Source organism: Eucyclogobius newberryi, unplaced genomic scaffold (assembly GCF_026437365.1).
Source record: "Eucyclogobius newberryi isolate DKJ021-1_F unplaced genomic scaffold, fEucNew1.0.hap1 SCAF_117, whole genome shotgun sequence".
NCBI classification, from domain to species: Eukaryota; Metazoa; Chordata; class Actinopteri; order Gobiiformes; family Gobiidae; genus Eucyclogobius; species Eucyclogobius newberryi.
In genome coordinates, this window is record NW_027315743.1 from 89,890 (window position 1) to 107,874 (window position 17,985).

The 17,985-nt window shown below is 41.4% G+C and overlaps 1 protein-coding gene across 14 annotated transcripts in view; it reads left to right on the forward strand.

Moving 5' to 3' along the window:
* The window catches only part of dmd (dystrophin), a 243,449-nt gene that overhangs the window by 48,934 nt on the left and 176,530 nt on the right, over positions 1-17,985 (forward strand). For all 14 annotated transcript variants that reach the window (XM_072440238.1, XM_072440239.1, XM_072440244.1 and 11 more), the window contains one exon: positions 3,255-3,448. In XM_072440238.1, coding sequence (XP_072296339.1) covers positions 3,255-3,448 — 194 coding nt within the window. The remainder of the gene's footprint in view (positions 1-3,254; positions 3,449-17,985) is intronic.

The following is a 17,985-nucleotide window of genomic DNA, read 5'->3' on the forward strand; positions in this document are numbered from 1 at the left end:
TTTGCCTAATGCGTCTTTGGAGAATCTGCTGGTTGTAATAATTGAGTTTGTTTTGAAGGCTCTCGCTCTCAAACCCAATATGAGCGTCACATATTTTCTGTGTGGGGATCTTCTTAGGAGCTATTCTCATCCACCATAATGACATTTGCAGTCTGGAAATCACTGCAAAACTAGCATACATGCACAATTATATTATTCCAAATAATTTTTAAGATTTAAGTATTTACAGACTTTGAATTGGATAGAATAGTGTTGAATATTATACCATATCTTATACTGTGGTCTACTTGTTTGTCCTAAAAATAATATTTGTGAAAACAAATATGTCCCAGATTTGAACAATCCTCATCTCCATGCAGTGTCCCACTTTTATTTCAACTAAGACAAATAAAAAAACCACACACGCACACATGCGCACACACACGCACACACACGCACACACACACACACACACACGCACACACACGCACACACACGCACACACACACACACGCACACACACACGCACACACGCACACACACACACACACACGCACACACACGCACACACACGCACACACGCACACACACACACACACACACACGCACACACACGCACACACACGCACACACACGCACACACATACACACACACACCCCTACACGCACACGCACGCACGCACGCACACACATACACACACACCCCTACACGCACACACACACACACGCACACACACACATACACACACACACCCCTACACGCACACACACACACACACACACATACACACGCACACCCCTACACGCACACACACACACCCCTACACACACACACACACACACGCACACACACGCACGCACACACACACACAAACACATCCCTACACACACACACACACACACACGCACGCACACACACATACACAAACCCCTACACGCACACGCACGCACGCACACACATACACACACACCCCTACACGCACACACACACACACACACACATACACACGCACACCCCTACACGCACACACACACACCCCTACACACACACACACACACACGCACACACACGCACGCACACACACACACAAACACATCCCTACACACACACACACACACACACACACACGCACGCACACACACATACACAAACCCCTACACGCACACACACACACGCACGCACGCACACACATACACACACAAACACACCCCTACACGCACACACACGCGCACACACACACACACACACCCCTACACGCACACACACACACACGCACGCACACACACACACACACACACACACACCCCTACACGCACACACACACACACACGCACACACACACACACACATACACACACACACACACACACACACACACACACACACACACGTGCCAAGCCAAATATTTGTATTATTTGACAATCCTGCAAATTACAGAAGCATAGAGCTGCCAATGGTGCTTTAGATCAAAATGTTTCCCCATGTAAAACGTGATATTAAATTACAATCACGACCCAGACGAACAGAATGGCAGATGATCATCTCTATGCATTACTATCACAAATGTGAAACTGAAGAAAAAAAATACTATAATAAAAAAAGTTATACTGGCAGATTTTATTTTAGCACCATTGGCAGCTCTTTGCTTCTGTAGGAAATTAATTACTATACATTAAAAAACACAACAAAAACATTCACATTAGCATTTAATCCATAAAATCTCATAAAAAGTAATTACACATCTTCCACCAAATAATTTGCCACATTACCTGCATAATATGTTTATGTAAGGAAAATCCAATTACATAAGAAACACCTCTATCATCTCAACTATCCTTCTAATTGGCAGCTATAATGCTAATTATGTACAGTTGACTTGTTAGCCTGCTAATTACCCTGCCTTGAAATTGATACTTTGCTATTGCTTGGTTTCACTCACGTGGCAATTATGCCAGTTTGACATATTGTATAATTGGATATTATGCTTGTTTTTGGATCATGCAAACCAAGTGCTAACAAAATGTGTGTTTGTTAAGACAATAGATGGAGTTAGTGGGGTGTGCATGCATTTTTCTAGATTATTTATCGCAGTTTGTTTTCCTCTGTCAAACAATAACCCCAGTTTCCCTCCCCTCTGCAGGACTTATAAATCCAATGCCCTCCCCCCAAAAATCTTTATCTCTCTGTCTCGCTTTGGCACTCAGTAAATCTTCCAGTGCAAACATCTACATAGACTCTATTGTCTTGGGCTATTTTTCTTCTCTTCGCATTGACTGCCCAAAATTTACACTCTGCCATCTTAAACACAGGGTTCTCAAACGTGGTGCATGTACAAATGGGGAGTTTAAATTCAATTCCTGTTCAAAACCTGTTCTAATCCTAGGGTAGTTCTTGATTTCTCGTTTAGCCCTGATTTAGTAAACGCTTTAGTTTAATCCTGGATAATTCTTGGTTTAGTCCTTGCTTGTATTTCATTCCACACCAACCTAATCTTGCTTTTACACTTGTATGTTTTAATCTTGGTCAAGTTGTTTGAATTTTTTCATCCCTCAAACTTGCCCCACTGCGATCTGCCGAGTGCTTTTTCTCGGTTTAAAGACCTGCACAAACTTTACATCACTTCTTTCCTCACAGTCACTTCTCTGGACCCTGAGTTTTTTCTGTGGGGCGCAGGCAGTGGTATGAAACACATGTGGGTCGGAGAAAACTGACTACGCAGCCTTGTTTTACAACGTACCACGAAGCAACAAATGCTGTTTATTTGACAACAATCAGCCTCATAGTCATGAAGAAGAGTGTAAAAGAGTGAATGAATGAAAGTGTAGACAAGCCAATGCAGCCGACGCATGGAAACACGTGCAGAAAAATCTCAAAGCAAACTCATTCTTACAAATAACAAAAACCTTACAGTTTTAGCAGCAAAAAAAGTATCTAGATATTTTTATTTTTATTTTCACTGCCAGGTGAATTTGCAATGACCTTCAAATTCACCAGAATAGAGGAAATAACTTATTTTTTGCTTATATTTTCCCTTGTAAATAATTTTGGAAAACATCTGCAAAACAAAACAGATTGTACTGCAGTCCCAGGAGATACAAACAGTTGTTAAATAACTGACTTTGATGACAGAGTAAGTATTTGGCATTCAAAGTGTAACAGCAACAACTCTACAAAATAAAAAAAACACAACTGTTAGTGGAATCCTTGTAGAATCCTAGTTTATTTAAAAAGTAAAAGTGATAAAACTACAATGACATTCTTTTGATAATTTTAGATGTGGCGGTGCCCCACCCGGACAAGAAGAGCGTCATCATGTACGTGACGTCACTGTTCCAGGTCCTTCCTCAGAGCGTCTCCTTGGAGGCCATCAAGGAGGTAGAGACGTTACCCCGGGCGTCCTCCTCCGCTACCCGGGTGACATCTGAGGAGCACTACCAGATCCAGACCCAGCAGCGCTACTCCCAACAGGTTTGTCCGCAGAGAACTACAGACCAGTGCTAGGGAGTTAGTTAAAGTTCATTAGTTGATTAGATTCAATAAGTTATAAGCTGTTGTTACAAATTGCTTCGCTTTTGGCTGACTCTACCTGGTCCCGAGAAACTGTTTGACTCTTTCAATGACCAATCACATTTCCACCTTAAGTTCTGTCCTGGTACCTCTAACTGATACTAAAGCCCTATTTGGACATCTGTAAAATTGAAATTACCTTACGACTTCTGTTTTTGTGTGTGTGCATTTGTACAGGGTAAGAAATAATTCACTAGTTTTTACGGCTTGAATCCAGAAATGGCCGACTGGTAAACACACTGAAATATAACAAAATGATTGTATTTTATTCATATTACTAACGGTTTTATGATCAACCTGTACTGTAGTGTAAAACGTTCTTTACCACATTGTTGCGATCAGCGATCCATGTGATCATATTTCTTCTTACAATCCATTTGTGCTGTTGCAACCCAGCGACCCAAACTTCCCCAAAGAGCCTCCATGATGCTTGGTCTTATACTTCTTTTTTTTTTTTACTTTTGAATTATAGATTGTGACTATTATTATGATTGTGATGATGATTGTTATTATTAATATTATTATTAGGCCCGAGCGCCACAAGCTGGCGAGAGGCCTATTAATCTCGTAAGGCCGTGCGAAGCACGGCTGCGAAAGTGCGCACGTAGTGCGAAGCGCTCGCCCACTTCCAAACACTCACTAACGCACTCCTTCACTCATGCACGCCCCGTGCATACTAATTAGTAGTAGGAAAATGGAACTTTACCGTTGTAAACAGGCGAAGCCCGTGCAAAAGTACGCACTAAACGAGCACTTTAAATTGGATCCCCATATAAAGCACTCATTTGCGCTAAGTAGCTCACGAATATGTTCCCCATATCTTGCATGTTCCGTGCATATAAGCATGTAATGCAAAAATTGAACATTATTACTGTATAGAGGGCCAAAAACACAAAGTGGGCGGAGCCCACTCAAAATTAACGAAAGTACCCGTCAGTGACCAGGGACCCACACCATGAGGTAGGAAAGCGCGAGCGCTTTCCGAAAATGTATAGTTCATGATATTTGAAAAATGGGAAACATTGTTTTCGCATCGTAATATTATTCTTTCTTCTTTCTTCTTTCTTCTTCTCGGGACCAACCCGCCTATTTTTCACCCAGTGAACATTGACGGAAAGTCACAAAAATGTTCACACCTCTAAAAATCGTGCCTCTCTACATTCTGGCTATTTCCCTTTTCTAAAACAAAAAAAATTGGCGCGTCAGCGCCCCCAAATGTACCAAAAATGCATTGAGAGATGGGAAATGACCCAAAAAAAATCTGATCGTAGAATCATGAAATTTGGCGCCGAGGTAGATGGTGACAAGAGAAGTAAAAAATATTATTACGGCAACGCCGTCCGCCCAACCAAATGTCGGCCATATTGCTTCAAAAATGGCTAAACATGACTTCGGAGTTTTTCCAAACGTCGTACTTTTACGAACTCCTCCCCGGGCGTTGGCCCTAAAAAGCTGAAATTTGGTGAAAATGCTACTGAGGAGTGGGACATCAAAAGTTATCCAAATTACATTGATACCTCTCACGGTCTCTGTGCGGCGAAGCCGCAAACTGTAGCTAGAATTTCAGAAATCTCCCATATTTAAAATTTCTGCCGTTTGCGCAGATAAAGTCCGAATTGCGTCAAATTAGAATCAGTTGTTAAACTCTTTGCCCTAAACCTACTTGAAGTGAAATAAATTAATTTGGAGCCACAGCGCCCCCTACAGATTTTATATGGAGGTTAAATATTTAGTTTTGCGAAATTATATGAAATTTGACACACAACTCAATTTTGGCATCCCCATCAAAAAAGTCAATGAGACCCATGTCATAATTGTTATGGCTTTGCCGTAACGATGACCGAAACCTTCCATGTTATTCCAATGGGGAAATCGCCAGAACATGTTTACACTTTAGACTTTCACAAACTCCTCTTAGGGTGTTAGACATATTAACCTGAAATTTGGTGAGACTTATCTTCAGGACCATCAAAGGTTATCCACATTTTCATTCAAAGAGTCACGGTGTCTGTGCGGCAAAGCCGCACATTTTGCCAAGAATTCAAAATAAAATAGCTTTTTGATGGTAAAACAAAGGGGAGAAGATGTGACAGCGTCACAGATTCAGCAGTAGATGTAATAAAAGGACAATTGGGGCGCGTTAGCGCCCCCTCCTCTTGCGGCGTGGCGGCGGCGTGGCGAGGGCCGATCATTGCCGCTTGCGGCTATATTTATTATTATTATTAATATCACTGTGTAGCCACTTTACTGCATCAGTTGGTTTTAAATACTGTGTTGCAGCTGAACTATCATCACGAGTAGGAGGCTTGAACCTAGTATATTTGCTTAGTTGAATCCAAGTGGCTACTTTATTTTTGGACATGCGGTGTATATAGAACTGACTGTGAAACCAACAATATGCTCGTCCCTTCTCATTACAGCCATCACATAATAATCATGTGATGGCACATTATGTACCAAAAACTAAACCCATTGTAAAATACACATACAAATCAACATTGTTTCATCGTTTTCTGATTGTATGCGTACAAACTCACTTCTCCATATTTACATTTCATGGCTGCCCTTTTATTCAGCATTCATATTGGACAGCCCAATCTCTGGCCCGTCTGTGTGTATCAGCTCCAAACAGGATTACAGAATGACATTGTAGTTTTGCGGGCGTCTTGCTATCTCTGTCTGACTCACCACATTATCTGGAAGGCTAAATGGGCTTGTGGACAGTGTTGTTCAAAGTGGCTCAAAGTGAAAAGATGAAAGAGCCCAGACGATGATGCTTGAGCAAAGATTGGATAAGTTGTGCCAAACAAAGAAGTGCAGATTGCTTTTGGAATTATAACTATGGGTCTCTCAATGAATATGTGTCGGCATATGATTTACAGATGTTGAAAGCATCTCTTAAGTATTCCATTCACTACTACTTTGCTTTGCTGACTGCTGTTCAGTATTCATTGTTAGCCTCAAAGTTTCTGTACAGTCACGCTAGATTGTTGTTAGTGTGGCAACTGTATGGTTATCTGTTTTTGTTTGTACCTGCAGTTTTAATTCTGGCATAGTAAACGTATATTTTATTGCATTGTTGACGTAAGCATTGTTATACTATAGCTACTTTTCGAAACCCTTTGAATGATTGATGCTGCGTTTTATGAAATGATATGGAAACGTTTGACACTCTTTAAGAAGTGTAGTTCAGTTATCTAAAGGTCTCAGTTGTCTCTTAAAGCCAGTTTGTATTCACCGTCTGAATACTTTTCACTCCTCGGAATAAAAATTTACCGCTAAATTGGGGCCTTGTGAATTATAGCTCAAGTATATGACCTTTTGAGATAAGTAGAAGTCTGTGTCATCTCACCAGTCAGAGTAGTGAGCTTCCTAAAATCATATTATTGTGGGATCTTTGGTAAATTTGGTAAATGGGGAATAAAAAAAAAGAACAATAGAACAAGTTTCAATTGTAGTCATCCGGACAATGTTTTAAAAGTAGTTTTGACTTCCATCTTAAAATCATTTTAAATCTGAAGGAGTTGGCGTATACATCATGTCCTCAGGCCCAGAGTCACTGGGATAAGCTCCAGTCACCCAAAACCCCTAATGGAAACGAGCGATCAAAAATGAATGAACTTTCTCCAGATGCACTTGCTGCACCAACATCCACCAAGGCATTCATTCAAAGATGATCATAAAGTAATTCATATAATCTAAAATGAAATGTACAACATTTCTCAACACACTTATAGATACATGTCTAAAACAGGTCGGTCCAAATGAAAACCAGTTTTGATTTGAAAAAGCTTTATATTATGTTTTAATGAACAATAGTAAATTGGTTATGGGACAGATTGACATGAGTGAAAGTAGCACAAATGAGATGGTTTGGGATCAAGGCTGTACAATAATTATCTCACAATGTCAATTTACAGACACAAAAAGAAAAGAAAAAAAGCTGTGAAGAATTTCCTTATTGAGCCTTGATTTAGTTATGTTTTGTTCTTGGTTTAGTTTCTGTTTAGGTTTATTTTGATACTTTCGAGAAGAAAATCAAGGATTAAGATAAGATATTCCTTTATTGTCCCACATGGGGAAATTTAATTGATGCAACGCAGGTAGATACAGAGGTAGATACAGAAGAAAAGAACAGATCACTTATAGGAAGTTTGAAAAACACTCTCAGTAGAAGATCTCCTGTAAACAAGAACTCCCAAAGACAAAACCTCCCATTACCCAACAAGGGATGGAGGGGAAAAATAATAAAGATAAAAATAAACAAATAAATACATAAATACCATTGCATGTGATCGCGACAGTAATTGCACATGAATATGTATCACGACGGCACATGGATTGCACATTAATTTCACAGTAATTGCACATGAATCACGACAGTAATTGCACATATGACGGAATTGCACATGGTTGGGTCAGTATTGCGAGTGTTCAGGACTAACAGTGTTTGTTATAAAGTCTGACAGCAGCAGGAAGGAAAGATCTGCGAAACCTTTCCTTCACACAGCAAGGGTGAATCAGTCTCTCACTGAAGCTGCTCTCCAGAGCGGAGGAGAGTGTCCTGCAGGGGGTGGCACTCATGGTCCAGCATAGATGTGAATCTAGCCAGGACCCTTCTGTCCCCCACCTCCTGCACCAAGTCCAGAGCACAGCCCAGGACGGAGCTGGACTTCTTGATGACTTTGTCCAGCTTCTTCCTCTCCCTCTCTGTGATGCTGCTGCTCCAGCAGGCCACACCGTACAGGAGGGCTGATGCACAGAGTCATAGAAAGTCTTCATGAGTGGCCCTGTCTCTCCAAAAGACCTGAGTCCAGTCCAGTTTGTGGTTCAGATGAACACCTAGGTACTTGTATGAGTCCACTCTCTCAGTGTCCCTTCCCTGGATGTTCACTGGTGAGGGGGCAGTGGGGTGACGTCTGCGGAAATCCACCACCATCTCCTTGGTCTTCCCCGCGTTGATGAGGAGGTGGTTCCGCTGACACCAGTCCACAAAGTCCTGCGCCAGTCCCCTGTACTCCGCATCATCGTCGTCCGTGATGAGTCCGATGAATTTCTGCAGGAGACAGCTGTCCGTGTCGTGTCTGAAGTCTGCAGTGTAAAGGGTGAAGAGAAAGGGCGCGAGGACAGTGCCCTGGGGCGCCCCCACACTGCAGGTCCGATTGTCAGACACACAGTCCCGTGCTCTCACAAACTGGGGTCGGTCCGTGAGGTAGTCCAGGATCCACTCTGCCAGGTCATACTCCACACCAGCCGTCTCCAGCTTGTCCCTCAGGAGCAGCGGCTGGATGGTGTTGAAGGCGCTGGAGAGATCGAAGGATCCTCACAGAGCTGCCAGGCTTTTCCAGGTGAGAGAGAGAGCGATGCAGCAGGGAGATGACGGCGTCCTCCACTCCGATGCCAGGCCGATATGCAAACTGCAGCGGGTCCATGGCTGAGCTCACGGTGGAGCGGAGGTGGTCCAGGACCAGCCGCTCCAGTGTCTTCATCAGGTGGGACGTGTGAGCCACCGGCCTGAAGCTGTTGAGGTCTTTGGCGCGCGGTGTCTTGGGCACAGGTACCAGACAGGAGGTCTTCCAGACCTGTGTACCACCCTCAGCTTCAGGTTCATGTTGAAGACATGCTCCATAACTTCACATAGTTAATCTACGCAGAACTTAAGGAGCCTGGGGCTGATGCCGTCAGGTCCTGCTGCCTTCCTCACTTTAAACCTCTTCAGCTCACTCCTCACCTGTGCTGCTGTGACAGTCAGTGGTTGGCAGGGGGACTGTGTGCTGGGGGGATGGGTGAGTCCAGGCGAAGTGGGGAGCTGATGGTCCGGGGCAGAGAAGTGAAGAGGAACAGATGCCGGGCATTGTCCAGCTGTGGAAGAGGGAGCATGCAGCTGTGCAGGGGGAGGGGCGGGTGACCGATCAAATCTCAAGAAGTGAGCATTTAAATCATTCACCCACTGTAGATCCCCCTCTGTCTGGGCAGGGGGGATTTTGAAGCCCGATATAGTTTTCAGGCTTCTCCACACTCCCTGAATGTTCTTCTGCTGCAGCTGCTCCTCCATCCTCCTCTTGTAGCCGGCTTCAGTCTGCCTGATCTTCCTCCTCAGCTCCTTCTGCACAGTCCTCAGCTCCTCCTTGTTCCCTGACCTGAAGGCTCTCTTCTCCTTCAGCAGAGCCTTCAGTTCACGGTTAATCCATGGCTTGTTGTTTGGAAAACACCGCACCGTCCGGGAGGGAACAATGTTCTCAAAACAGAAGTTGCTGTAGTCTGTGATGCGCTCTGTGATGGTGTTGATGTCCTCCCCATGGCCGTAAAGCTCAGTCCAGACAGTGGTGCTGAAGCAGTCCCTCAGAGCCTCCTCACTCTCAGCAGACCACATCCTCACCTCACGGGACACCACAGGCTGCCTGCGCACGATGGGTTCATACACAGGCCTCAGATGTACAAGGTTGTGGTCCGAGCTGCCCAGGGGAGGGAGGGGGGAAGAAGAATAAGCCTCTTTGGTGTTGGCAAAAAACAAGTCCAATGTTCTATTCTCTCTGGTGGGGCAGGTAACATACTGGGTGTATGTTGGTAGAACAGAAGAGGGAGAAGTGTGGTTAAAGTCACCAGAGACGAGGAAGAGAGCCTCTGGGTGCTGTGTTTGCAGCCTACAAGTGCAGGAGAGCAGTGCTTCACAAGCATATTCAGCATTGGCAGACGGGGCCACATAGACTGCGATTAAAATCACATGTGAGAACTCCCGGGGCAGATAATATGGCCTCATGCCAATAGCCAATAGTTCAATATCCTTGTTACATAGCTGCTCCCTCACTGTGCAGTGTTCGGGTTTGCACCAGCTCGTGTTCACATACACAGCCGGACCTCCACCTCTTTTCTTCCCGCATTCTCTTGTTCTGTCCGCCCGCAGCAGATGAAAATTGTCCAAACCTACAATAGAGTTTGGCATTTCTGCTGTTAACCAGGTCTCTGTGAAAATCAAGACGCTGCTGTCCCTATAAATCCTCTGGGACCGCATGAGGCTCGCTATTTATGTTAAGTTTTTTTTAGTGTAGAATGAACAGGAGGAGGAGGAGAGTTAGTGACAGCAAATAAAATAAAGCTCAGCCCTCATCATTCAGCAGCACAGTGTCCTGTCACCACTGAGCCGAGTCATACTGAGGGAGTGTAGAGAAAGGATTCTTTGTATTTAAATGACCGTAAACCAGCTGCCGCCATTTGAGTTAATATTGTTAATATGGTCATAAGTTTTGTAAGCATCCGAGTAAGGCCACCATTTTTAGCAGCAATACGCATGTGTTATATGTATTTGGAAATTATTTATGGAATATTTACTTCCGTGAAATTATGATATTGTGCAGTTAAGATATATATAAAAAACAATATACAATAATTCATTTTAAACACGCTGGAGGCTTAGACAACTGCCTCCGCAACCCGTCCCTTCATAAGCGGAAGAAGATGGATGGATGGATAATATTAAGGTCGTGGCTGGAGAGCCGCAGCGCGGTCAAATGGCCGCGCAGTTTCAGGGACCGCGGCATTTCCCTTATAGCCTGTTATAGCCTCATGGCTAACCCTAACCCTAACAATAACCCTAACCTTAACCCTAACCTTAACCCGGCGCGGTCTAAAACGGAGCTAAAATGTGGTCAAATAGCGGCGCAGTTTCAGGAGCCGCGGCGCGCGGCCGGCACAAAAATAACATGGCAGTTTCGGCCGCGCGCCTAATATTAAACACCTCATTATTTTGATTATTATTCTCCAATGTATAGTAAATGCTAATTAAATTAAATTACTTTTTATTTTGGATAATATCTAATATTATGATATACCGTTAGTACAATATATGACTATATACTGAATTATTTGTTGGGCTGTTACTTTGAATCAGTTTCCCTCGAGTGAAGGAGAGTTTGCAGGTCTTTCCTTCCTGCTGCTGTCAGAATCTACAATGAACACGTGTCATCCACTCTTCATGTGCAATACTGTAATAGTCTTGTCTTTGTTGCAATCCTTACTGAAGTCACTTTACCTGTAAGTTATTATATCACTGTCCATAAAGATAGCCATAGCCACCTTTCGTATATATAACTAGAATACACTATATTGCTATTTTTCGGGTATTTATCTGTCCATAAGCTGCACTGTTACATAACCACCATCATAGCCACTTATTGTACATGTTTTAGATGTTTTTTTTTTTTTTTTTTTGTGTTAGATCTAAGACTGTTTTAAAGTTATTTATCTTGTTTTTATTGCATGCATCTATTCTCCTGCTGCTCATAAACCGTGCGTTGGAACATTGGAATTTCCCCATTGTGGGACAAGTAAAGGTTTTCTTATCTTATCTTATCAGCCAAGACCACATGCTTTGACAATCCTTTACAATCACGTTTTGGTCTGAAATCATATCCTGTCTCCCTAATTTCAAATGGCCATGATTTGCAAGCGGATAAAAAAATCAGAGATACACATGATCTGTAATTTCTAAACAAACGAGGCAGCGTACGAGGAAAAAGGAAACGAAAATAATGCAGAGGTTTGAGAAACTAGCAACACTAAACTGACTTATTGTTTGATTCCATACCCTTCTGTATTTGAGCAGAATGTCTGATCAGGCAGTAATTAAGAGGAATTTTTTGGACAATACAAACTCTATAATACATAACATTAACATTTTGATTTAAATTAAATCAATATGTAATGTTTGTAAAAAAAAATCTAACAAAATCAATAAAGCACTTAATTAGCAAAAACAAATCTCTAACTTAGTTAGAATATTCATCATTTGCAGCCCTAATTATGGACCTAAGACCCTATCACTAAAAAAATATTGATTGTGTTATATTTAGTGCTTTCAATCGATTAAAAAAATGTAATCAGATTAATCACACTTGAAATTTTAATTTGATTAATCACAATTAATCACATAGCTTTTAAAAATGTCTAGTTTGAAGTTTTGTAATAAAATTAAATAATGTTGTCTAGTTATTTTACAAATCTAAAGGAATTATTTAAAAGCCCATTTAACTACACTTTAGGTCTTGACATTGTATTTCATGTTAAATCATGTCACATGTTTCAGGTAAATGTACATAATAGACCCATAATAACAGTGTAACTGGCTCTCGTGGTAACAGCTTTAGCTGCTTGTGTGGGTCTGGCACTTACAAGTGTTCTGTTGTAGAAATGTTTGGCCCTTTTCCCTCATTTTAGCGCTCACACGCAATTTTTGCTTTTGGTACATTTTTCAACTCAAGATCTCCACCGGTCTTTGGTTTGATCTGCCGCACGGAGCAAAGCCACACCACTCTCCAATGCGCCGCACTCATAAACGCACAGCTAGGAGTGGTACGGCTTTGATTCACTCAGCCGAAAGGACTGACATCGGAGAGATCTGGAGTTGAACAATGTGAGCTACATGATGAAAATAAAACTTCCTTGTGGTCAGACTGATTCGATTTTATGTGTGAATTTGACCATGTGATGTCAGTGCTTCTACTCCTCAGCTCAGCTAAACCTTTCTATGTAATCTAAAAGTGTGTGTTTGGTCAAAACAGACGTCTGATCAATCAGCGTCAGTGATAATTAGTTATATTGCACTATTGTTACTATATTTAATGTAGCAGATAGATCATTACATGAGTGCAGCAAACTATAACTATCTTTCAAAGCAAAGCCACCACTTTTTCTGGCCCTTGTACAGCAATGCTTTGGGGAAACATGGGTTTGTCAGATTATCCTCATATGGGCAGCATGGCATAGGAACCAGATCATGGTTGAATAGCTTTACAGTGGAACAAAATCCTCCTTATGGGAGCTGCCCTCAGACTCTCCTGACTCAACGCCCTGAACACTTACACACTATAAAAAGGAAACCACTTTATCGGAGCTTGGGAGGACTAGTCAATCTGATGAAACAGGAGACAGGAGATTTGTCTTAGAGTTTGTCTGGTGCGGGACTTGGTTTTAGTTATGCTTCGCTTGGACCATCTGTCAACTCCAAAGGCATCTCGGGAACGTCAAACCACGGCACAATCACTCGTCAATTAAAAGTTATTTGTCCTCTGAAAGAACGCGCACCTGTTCTAATGGCTGCTGAGGGACTTCTCCTGTGTGCACAAATCAGGATCTGTCCAAATGCTTCACATGCAGCTGTCCTCAAACATTATTAATCTGACAATTGCTCTGTGGAGTATGCTTTACAAACTATGCTTTACATGCGCCATTGACAATTGATTACAATATTATACCTGCTAAATGTCTCCACCATCACCACTTGTTAAATCAGTGCCAGTGGCAAGTTAGTTAGTTAGTTTATTTGAGACAGGGACATTGAACAGTAACCTTATCAGGAGAGATGCATTGTACCAGATTGTAGCTAAAGTGCTACCTGTCATCTTTGTGCAGGTTGATGTTATAAAGTCCCACTGAGGGGAGGAGCCTATTGTACATGTTTTTTCGTGGTAGGGGAAACCAGAGCACTCAGAGAAAAACTATTCGATCCCAGGACCTTCTTAAGAGCTAACGGTTGCACCCTCGCTATATTAAGTTGATATAGGAAATGTCTTCTAGGAAAACTGTCAGTGGAAGAAGAAAAGGTTTGTGAAATAATCAATATACAGGGGGACAAATCAATTCAGGCAAAAATAGAGGGTTCGTACCGTAATCGGGCAGGTATCTTAGGAGATTGCAAAGGAGTTGGCCGAGCGAGGCATTAAGCGCTCCTGGCTGCAATGCCAGCAGTAATAAAAAGCCTTTTTGCGAAATGTAAAGAAACGAAAGGATATAGATAAAAGGAGCAGGCGCGGCGGGGTAACCTGTGTTAATTTAATACATCCTGCCTGTTTTACTTCCGTAAACACAGTGCACTACGTGCGACATTGTGTTCTTGTGTGCGCATGCGGGACACATCGAGCAAGCTACATTACTTTCACACCAGACACAATTGGCATTTGCATTATTTACTAATGTAAACATGCTCATAAAAAAAAATCCCAAATCCAAAAAACTGAGACTCAGAAAGCACACAGCAAGGTAAGATGCCCATCTTACCTTGCTGTGTGCTTTCTGAGTGTCACACAGAGGCTTTACCTGCTGTGCAGTGGCAAATGTCCCACTGGTATAAAGTTGATCTAATATGCCTCTTCAGACGCAGGTTTAAAATGGACAGCTCTACAGAACCCATTCATACAAATTTAAGTGCTTTAAGTGCTTTTTGATTTTTGTCAGTTGCATTCACATCTCCTGCACCACAATGCGGGAGAAGCCGTTAAGAGACCATCTCGCAGTGGCCGATTACTGTGCTCCAGACTGTGACTGTGCCATGTTCACTCTGGGACACTCGCATTGCTCTCGGAGCGAAAGCTCCTTTATGCCAACCTAACTAGGCAGTGTGAAAACAAATTTAACTGTTCCAAGGTTTTTATGTTTTGTTATTTTCCCACAAAGCAAGATGAGAGTTCAAGGACACTGACTCATATGTTTTCATAATGGTTTTACTTTTGTAAATGGTATAACATTAGCATTGATGGCAGTGACAAGACCGAGACTGGCTCCACCAGCCGAAAGGTGTGAGGTTCAATTCCAAGAAGGGATTGGTGGCAAGAGCCAGAATCACATTGTACTTTCCCATGAAATATCTAAAATATTGTATGAAATTGTAAATTCACAAATGTTTATTCATACCATTTCTATTTGTGACCTCACTCATTATCTTCTTGTATTATAACAAGAATCCACATTTTAACAGGATTAATCTTTGCTGTCATCAGTATTTAATATTATTGGCCTGTAGAATGTGTGATGTCATCTTAAACCCAGCAATAGGGACTTTGGATGGAATTAGCAGTTTCACACACTCAACTCCAACTTCATTCACTTTATAGACTTAACTGTTTACTTTCGACATTACTTTCTCAGTATATGACGGCTTATTGTTTGCAATTCATATTCCATTATTCTCCACAATGCTGCCATAATATCCACAGAAAAGCTAAAACTCGATCACATTATCATTTTCGTGGTCGTGGTTGTCTTGGATGACTCACAGCACTAATGAAGCACTGGTGTAATTGCCTCATTTCTCATAGACAGTACGCTTATATACATACAAACTGGCATCAACAAATAAAGAAATGATTTATCTTTTCTCACATTATCTTGCAAATCACGTACATCGAATATAGGAGTGAATACAAAGCTTCAATTTGCACAGCATGTTCATGTCATCAGCAGAGGTGGGCATGGTAGCCCAAAAATGTAAATACCATCACTTTATTATATTATATTACTCAAGTATAAGTAGAAGTAGGGGTCAAAGATTAACAATTTAAAAAAGGATTTGGGGAAACTACTACGCAAAATAGTAGCCTATGTTTGTAGAGCTAGAGATCGTATTGCATTGGATTTATAGTCTGGAGGGAAGAACTAGGTTTTTATCAATCGAGGCCTCCACTCTTTATTTGCGCCAAGGCCGGTGGGTAAACAGGAGATTTACAGGTTGGCTAGAGATGAAGATGTAGTCACTAAAGACCTGCAGTGCTTGGCTATGGTGATAGAGGTTTTCAAGCTTGTAATTGTGTTGGCTGGTCAGTTACTGTGCAAAGACACGATTTTGGTTTTGATTGATTTAATTGGGAATAACATAGGTATTATGTTTGACCAACCGGAAAGAACAGAAAGGCTGAAAAGATTAGTTACTTCCCTCCTTTGCTGGATAAAAAACATTAAATGGGACTTTCTAAAACTATAAGATGCCAGAGAATACAATACATATAATAATGAAGACTACAAATTGTTAAAGCAGGCATAAATTAAGGAAATTAGATATACTTTGATTGAAATCGGTAAATGGGTTTTGAATGTGTTTAGTCATTTATCATTTCCTTCTTGTCTCTATGCGATGTAATTTCTTGATATGGTATTAACTTGACTGTCTTGCATTTATTAATTTACAGCTGTTTAAATTGTTTTTCAAATTCCCAAATGTTCTGTCCGTTAGCTTGGCTTTCCACAGATCTGAACTGTACCTATCTCCATGAAGGTATCTTAAGTTTAATGCCATACATTTGACCATTCCGAGTAAGGCAATCACATTTTCACAGTGACTCTCCACCAACCAATACTACACATTTAAAAGCACTGTACACTAACTGATTTTTACCTTTTTACTTTCTTAAAAACAAGAAGTTCATTTTAAACTGCTTGCAGCTGTCCACTTACTATGTACTGTGTTTTCTACAAGAGTGTTTTTTTTTATAAGTTTAATATCTGTTTTTTATTATTTACTTCTGTACATACTTTGTGTTGCAACACTGGAATTTCCATTTTGTGGGACAAATAAAGGCTTATCTTATCTTATCTTATCTCACTTTGTCGTAGCATCCCAATTATTCACCATGATGAGTTTATAATCAATTTTCAGAACTTTCAGAGAGGCTAGAGCAGAGTTTTGCTGTTATAATAATGCTAACGACAACTTACTTACTGTCTCATGGATGATAAAAAATAAAGCTCTATAAATAGATGCAAGCAGCACACAACACTTTAATTTTGACCCTAAGAGCTGCTTTACTTTGTGTATATGTATATGCTGGGGCAAGGCCATTTTTACTGTATTACATGAAAAAAGCAGGTACAGTCGCCACTAATATTCAAATTGTTGAGTTGAAATTGAAGTATAATGATAATAGCATCCGACTGTAGGACTAATATTGTCATATAAAATAGAACAAATTGAGGCACTCAAAAATGATCTAAAAGTCTCTCTTACCAAATGACAGATTAGGAGCACATCAGAGCAGTATTGTAGTAGAGGCAGTACTCTACTACTATACTATATTTTACTGTTAGCCTCGTCCACTTAATCCCCTCTCTCACTCTGATGTTGAACCATGACAGCCAAAGGGCTGTCTGGAAGAGATAAATGCAGTCTTTTTACTAGTGATCGGTAAAACCTCAGATTCAAGCATCCAATTAGGAATATTCACTTTACCCATTGTTGTCTGTGTAGTTTTCTTATACATAGATACTTCAGTCTCTTCTATTGTGTGTGGCTCCATGAGAAAACGCATGGTGTGAAGTGAGACATCAGCCCCAGCATGGTAGTCCTGGCCTCTGCGGGCGGGAGCAGACGTATCGATTGTGAACAGGAGGTCTCACTCTGCGCTGCTGTCTGTTGTCCATTCTGTCCACATCACATCTGTTCTGTCTGCATCTGTGGCTATCATGTCTGCATTATCTGTCTCTGGGTTTCCATCCAAGTATTCGCAAACTAATTCTAAGATTACATTCTATTAATACCAAGTACATGTACTTGGTATTAATAATGTTCATACATATATCTTTATAACACAAACACAGAGAATAAACAAGTAAAAGCATTTATAGAAATATGGTTACACAATGTTTCAATGTAGTTATGAAACTTGGAGAAAAAC